Here is a 6265-nt window from a genome sequence, read left to right on the forward strand (position 1 = left end):
AATGTATTGTTGGCTATTGCTACAAATATACCCCAGCGACTTAAGACTGCTTTTGTGCTTCATGGTCACATATTTTACTTAAACTGTCACCTTCATTTCTGATGTTTGTTTGAAGAAATCTGTCATGAGAGTGTGCAGGGAGACTTCAGATAAAAAAACGCAGACTTGTTAAGAAATGTTTACTCAATGAAATCATGGCACGGTGGCAGTTCGGTTCTTTATTATTAGTAGTTGTAGCCATTGCAGCGTGAATGTCGTCTCAGCTATCACTGCAGGAGAATGTGTTGGCGTGGATGTGCAGCTACGCCGAGTGTAGTTGTGCCTGGTCGTAATTTTAGTTGGTGCAGCAGGTGTAAATATTTATCGTAAAGCTGGACATTGCAAAGCCCAGCATAGGGCTTACACCCAGCTTTTTTACATCTAGCTGGTGCAACCGGCCCCAGATGTTTATGCATGATGGGCTAATGAAACTTTGACTCAACCGATTCGTTCAAAACACGGAATCAATCAGCAATCTTGTTAAGAAATGTTTACTCAATGAAATCATGGCACGGTGGCAGTTCGGTTCTTTATTATTAGTAGTTGTAGCCATTGCAGCGTGAATGTCGTCTCAGCTATCACTGTTGGCGTGGATGAGCATCATGTTGAGCGTAGTTGCGCCTGGCTGTAGTTTTATTTGGTGCAACATGTGTAAATATTTATCGTAAAGCTGGACGTTGCAGGGCTTACACCCAGCATTTTTACGTCTAGCTGGTGCAACCGGCCCGTGGTGTAATGTCTTCACTGTTCTGGTGTCAAACAGATCATTGACAAGAGCAAGCGCGACCCGTCGGAGGAGATCGAGATCCTGATGCGGTACGGCCAGCATCCCAACATCATCACGCTGAAGGACGTGAGTGACGCGGCTCTGGTCTCTGGTCTCCAGCTGTGTGTGTGGCTCACTCAGGTGTGTGTGTGTGTATCAGGTGTACGACGAGGGCCGCTTCGTGTATCTGGTGACGGAGCTGATGAAGGGCGGCGAGCTGCTGGATAAGATCCTCAGGCAGAAGTTCTTCTCGGAGCGAGAGGCCAGCGCTGTGCTCTACACCATCACCAAAACTGTGGACTACCTGCACTGCCAGGGGGTGAGAGACGCTTGCCCTCACTCTAAACACTCCACGCTTAACAGGAGGCACAGCCGTGTTTACCACGAGCTGTCTGGTGTCTGCTGCTGCTGGTTATGTTAGCTCTACAAAAGCAGAATTGCAAAGTGATAATTTTTAACATTGTTTGAATTTATCATCGTAATCATAAATGTTTGTGACCATTCTGACACTTCTTCATGATAGTTTAGTGAAGTAATTATCACACACATGTGACCCTGGTCCACAAAACCAGTCATAAGGGTCAACTTTTTGAAATTGAGATTTATACATCAATATTTGGCTGAGATACAACTATTTGAAAATCTGGAATCTGAGGGTGCAAAAAAATCTAAATATTGAGAAAATCATCTTTAAAGTTGTCCAAATGAAGTTCTTAGCAATGCATATTACTAATCAAAAATTAAGTTTTGGTGTATTTGCAGTAGGGAATTTACAAAATATCTTTATGGAACATGATCTTTGCTAAATATCCTAATGATTTTTGGCATATAAGAAAAATTGATAATTTTGACCCATACGATGTATTGTTGGCTATTGCTACAAATATACCCCAGCGACTTAACACTGCTTTTGTGCTCCAGGGTCACATATTTTCTAAACCAGGCAAAATTGCACATGGTCTTGACGGCTAGAGATCATCATGCAGTTTACTCGTATGAAGAAATGCAGAGTCAAATTTGTCATTTGAAATCTAGCTGTGTTGTAAATATTATCTAGTAGACATGTACAGTTTGGTGAGGAAGTCTGCATGAAAATTATTTTAAGACTTATTAGGACCCTCTAGTGGTCACAGTTGTGAATTACTGTAGACCTCATTTACAAGAATAAGTTATTGTATATATGTCAGTCATAAACATAATTACTGTAAAATACTGTTCATTTCTATTATTTATTCCCCCATCTGCCAGCTCTCAAAATCTCATCAGTTCTGCACAAATCATGTAAATGGCATGTTGAGAATGCAAAGAACTGACTATTTTACCTATAATAATCCAGGAAATGAATTATTAAAAGGAAAAAAAAGTTATTTGGAAATTTTCAGAAAATCAGATTTGAAAAGTTTCATCGTCAGCTTCATCGTCTGGATTTGTAATTGGGCTGTAGGTTAACTAACAGCTCTTCTGATACTCAATTGATCAGTTGTTCTAAACATGACGTTACAATAATCACACATGCTTTCTTATTAATGAAGGACAGTAATCCTGTTAAACATACTGTACATAGAAACATCATTACTTGTGCTATATATTGGAATTCAATGAATTATCCAAGTATTTGATGTTTAACAAGGATAGTTGCATTTAATTGCTTGCTTTTATTTTGCTAACTGAATTTGCATTTTAAAATGAGACGCCTCTCTACTTTCACTTGATGTGTCAGTCTGAACACGTTTACATTTAATCATTTATCATGCTTTTATCCAAAGCGACTTACAAATGAGGACAATAGAAGCAATCAAAATCAACAAAAGAGCAATGACATGCAAGTGCTATAACAAGTCTCAGTTAGCTTAACGCAGTACATGCAGCAAGTTTTTTTAAAATTATATAATAAATAAAAAGAAAACTGATAGAATAGAAAATCAATAGAGCAAGCTAGTGTTAAGAGGCCTTTTTTGCTTTTGTTAATTGTATAATAATAATAATAAAAGAAAACCGAATACAAAAAGAATAGAGAAGCTAGTGTTTTTTTTGTTTTTTTTTAAAGAAAGCAAGCAGTTAGTAAATGAATAGTGTGCAAGTCTAAAAGGGGCACGTTTTAGCATACACTAATGGCCTTCGTGAAGCATATTCATAATTCATTCATATTCAGAGCTCCCATGCTTGATAAGTCCACAGAAGTCTCTACATGGCATTTTGCATGCTTTAAAATGTTTTATGATTTTTTTTTTTGATTATATACTGTGTATTGGTGCATGCAAATGACGTGAGTGGTTTAAATACTCTGTCCTAGTGTGAAACTGATTGGGGGGGGGAGTCACTCTATTTAAGCAGATTCAGAGCACATAGATACTGAGCTATCAGAAGTCTCGACTGACTCTTAGTCTTAACAGTCTCGTGTGAGCAGCAGCGCGTTTGCAGATGCTGATGCGGTGACGATCTGCTCCTCCTGCAGGTGGTGCACAGGGACCTGAAGCCCAGCAACATCCTCTACATGGACGATTCAGGGAACCCCGACTCCATTCGCATCTGTGACTTCGGCTTCGCCAAGCAGCTGCGAGGAGACAACGGGCTGCTGCTCACTCCCTGCTACACGGCTAACTTCGTGGCTCCTGAGGTGAGGCTCTGCGGCTGCGCATGCACCGACAGACAGACAGACAGACCTCGCTCACGTGTCTCTGATGTGCTGCAGGTGCTGATGCGGCAGGGCTACGACGCCGCCTGCGACATCTGGAGTCTGGGAGTCCTGCTCTACACCATGCTGGCGGGGTCTGTGTGACATCTGCAGAGCTTCTCTTCTGTTACTGACAGAGTGGAGATGCTTTAAAACAAACAGCTGTCAATTCGGCATTTTACTGATAACATGGTGTGCGTAAAGGACGGTGCCATTCTTAAATAAACAAAAAGAGCTGTTGCTGTGAAATGGAGAGTAATGGAGATGAGTAAAGAGAATGCAGTCAAGCCAGCTGTGGGTTGATGTGGCAGAGAAAGCCAAGCTTTTCCAATTGAGAAGTTTTTCATTGGTTTGTTTTGATTAAAGAAAAAAATCATTGTTTTAGAGTTCGGAGGTCTCCTTTCCAAAATGTTACCTGTTGAAACAAAATAAAAGAGATGTTAATAACATTATTTGAATCATGAGAGAACATTGTGCTAATACACTTTGCAAATAACATTAAATTATTCTTTGCTGTTTTTTTTTTTTTTTTTCTTAGATGCAGTTAAAAACTAAATTGATGAATTTTTGCATATTGCGTTTTGTAAAAAATAAATAATAATACTAAATAAATAAATTTTAAAAATAGTGTATTTAACATTTTCATATAATGACTCAAAAATGTGCTCCTTGCATACACCCTACTTTATTTTTTCATCCGTTAGAAATAAAATTATATTGCAAATAAATAAACACCGTCTTGTCGACAGTAACTGCACGCCTGCAGTTTTACATATGATTTTCGACAAACTCCAAATATTAAATATTTTCCTCATCCATCTGAAACAAAACTATTTATTTTATTAAATTACTGATTAAATATGTATTATTTGTTATATAGACTTTTTGGATCAATCATTAGGCTCTTCATAAACTAGTACTGTTGTATAGCTGCTGTTTTATTTCTGTGTATTTTTCACAAGACTGTAGATCAAAATAAAATAATGCTTGATAATATTAATTTTGAAATGAGAGTAATCACGGTCTATTTTGAATTTAATAAAACATTTTAACTTGGATCGTTTATAAAACAAATGAAAAACATCAAATCCAAATACGTAACAAAATGACAAAGAGGTTTTATTTAATTTTTTATTTAACGAAGAACTTTATTAATCTGAGATTAAAAATCTATTTCACAGGAGTGTCCTGGCCAAAAATCTCTTGCATTTCTTGCCACAGTGATTTAATTACTACAGCATTAATATACAGTCTGACACATTACAGCAGTAGGCTGAACAATCAATGGATTTCTTAATTTTAAGAAATAAAATACAATTTCATTTCATTAAAAAAAATGAAATCAACTACATTCCATAAATAATTTGTTTCTATATTGGTACATGATTGGATGCATTACTTTTTTTTTTTTTAAACAAAAACCAAACAAACATTGCATGGAAACTGGATTCTGAACTAGCCAGATAAGGCTAAATGAATGCGAATGCATGTGAATCCTGTGTTTCTCTGTGCAGGTACACACCGTTCGCCAACGGCCCCAACGACACGCCGGAGGAGATCCTGCTGCGCATCGGCAGCGGGAAGTTCTCCCTGAGCGGAGGAAACTGGGACTCGGTGTCCGACTCCTCGAAGGTAGCAGACGAGTTATCATGCGTTCATGACGAGTCACAGTTCAACAACATTCCTGGCTTAAAATATATATCTGGTGCAGGCGACCAGTCAGTGGCTGGCTTGGCCTTTATGGTACATATGAAGAGTTCATTTACAAAAACCGATAAACGCCACTTTAAAAAAAAAATTGGCTGATTGCCATGCATTATTCTCCACACATCTGAACCCTAAACACGTTTTGTCAAAAAAGCCGGTTTTGTCCACTTTCAAGTAGGCATGGGACGATAACCGGTTTCAAGGTATACCGCGGTTTGGAAAAGTCACGGTTTCAAAACCACTAAAATTTTCCGTTATACCATTCATGCGGTATGCGCAGTTTTTTAACGTGTCTTCAAAGACGGAAAGTGCAGGACTTCCTCAGTTGTGTGCAGCGAAGAGCATAACGAGTCACACGACCCCTCCTCCTCCGGTTGCTGCAAGCGGTCAGTGAGAGTCACCAGTGTGTAGGATGGCCGAAAGAGATGAATCCCTGGAACTTTTTCCCCTGTCGAAAAAGACGAAGTCTTGTCCTATGGGAATTTTTCGGGTAACGTAGAGTAACCATGTTCCGTACACAACGGTGTTCCGTACAGATGACATTTTAGCGCCGACCGCTAAATAAATACTTCCAAGTCGAACATAAACTACATATTTGTCATCTTCGGTTTTCTCCCTCTTTCACCCTCGATCAAGACAGAGACCCACCCGCCGTTTGTTTCAGTGTTGAAATAAATATTATTTGGCTTGCTACCGAGGCAGATAACATGGCTAATTAACTAGCTAACGTCAACTAGTTTCCTCCAAAAAGTTTTTTTTTTTTTTTACCCAGACATTTAAAAATAACATATTTTAGAGCTGTAATCGCAATACCGTGATACCGTGGTATTTTTATCTAAGGTTATCATACCGTCAGAATCTCATACCGGCCCATGCCTACTTTCAAGTAGGGATGCTCCGATCGATCGGCCGGAGATCGCTATCGGCCGATAATCATATTTTATGACTCGATTTGGTACTCACTAACTTGGCCGATCTCACGAACCGATCGCAGTTTTATGACGTCAACACGTGACGACGTACATGATGCGTGGGGACATAAATGATTTGGCGCCGCAGTCATGTCATCGCCGGTGTGG

The 6265-nt window shown here is 39.1% G+C and overlaps 1 protein-coding gene across 1 annotated transcript in view; it reads left to right on the top strand.

The window, feature by feature from the left end:
- Window positions 1–5726, top strand: part of LOC107753223 (ribosomal protein S6 kinase alpha-6-like) — a 27746-nt gene extending 22020 nt beyond the window's left edge. Inside the window, exons 16-21 of the mRNA XM_016569346.1 lie at window positions 803–892; window positions 966–1124; window positions 3261–3422; window positions 3498–3574; window positions 4994–5275; window positions 5723–5726. Coding sequence (XP_016424832.1) covers window positions 803–892; window positions 966–1124; window positions 3261–3422; window positions 3498–3574; window positions 4994–5275; window positions 5723–5726 — 774 coding nt within the window. The remainder of the gene's footprint in view (window positions 1–802; window positions 893–965; window positions 1125–3260; window positions 3423–3497; window positions 3575–4993; window positions 5276–5722) is intronic.
- The last annotated feature ends 539 nt before the right edge of the window (window positions 5727–6265 follow it).

The sequence above is a fragment of the Sinocyclocheilus rhinocerous genome, unplaced genomic scaffold, assembly GCF_001515625.1.
Source record: "Sinocyclocheilus rhinocerous isolate Xijiao unplaced genomic scaffold, SAMN03320098_v1.1 scaffold1402, whole genome shotgun sequence".
NCBI classification, from domain to species: domain Eukaryota; kingdom Metazoa; phylum Chordata; class Actinopteri; order Cypriniformes; family Cyprinidae; genus Sinocyclocheilus; species Sinocyclocheilus rhinocerous.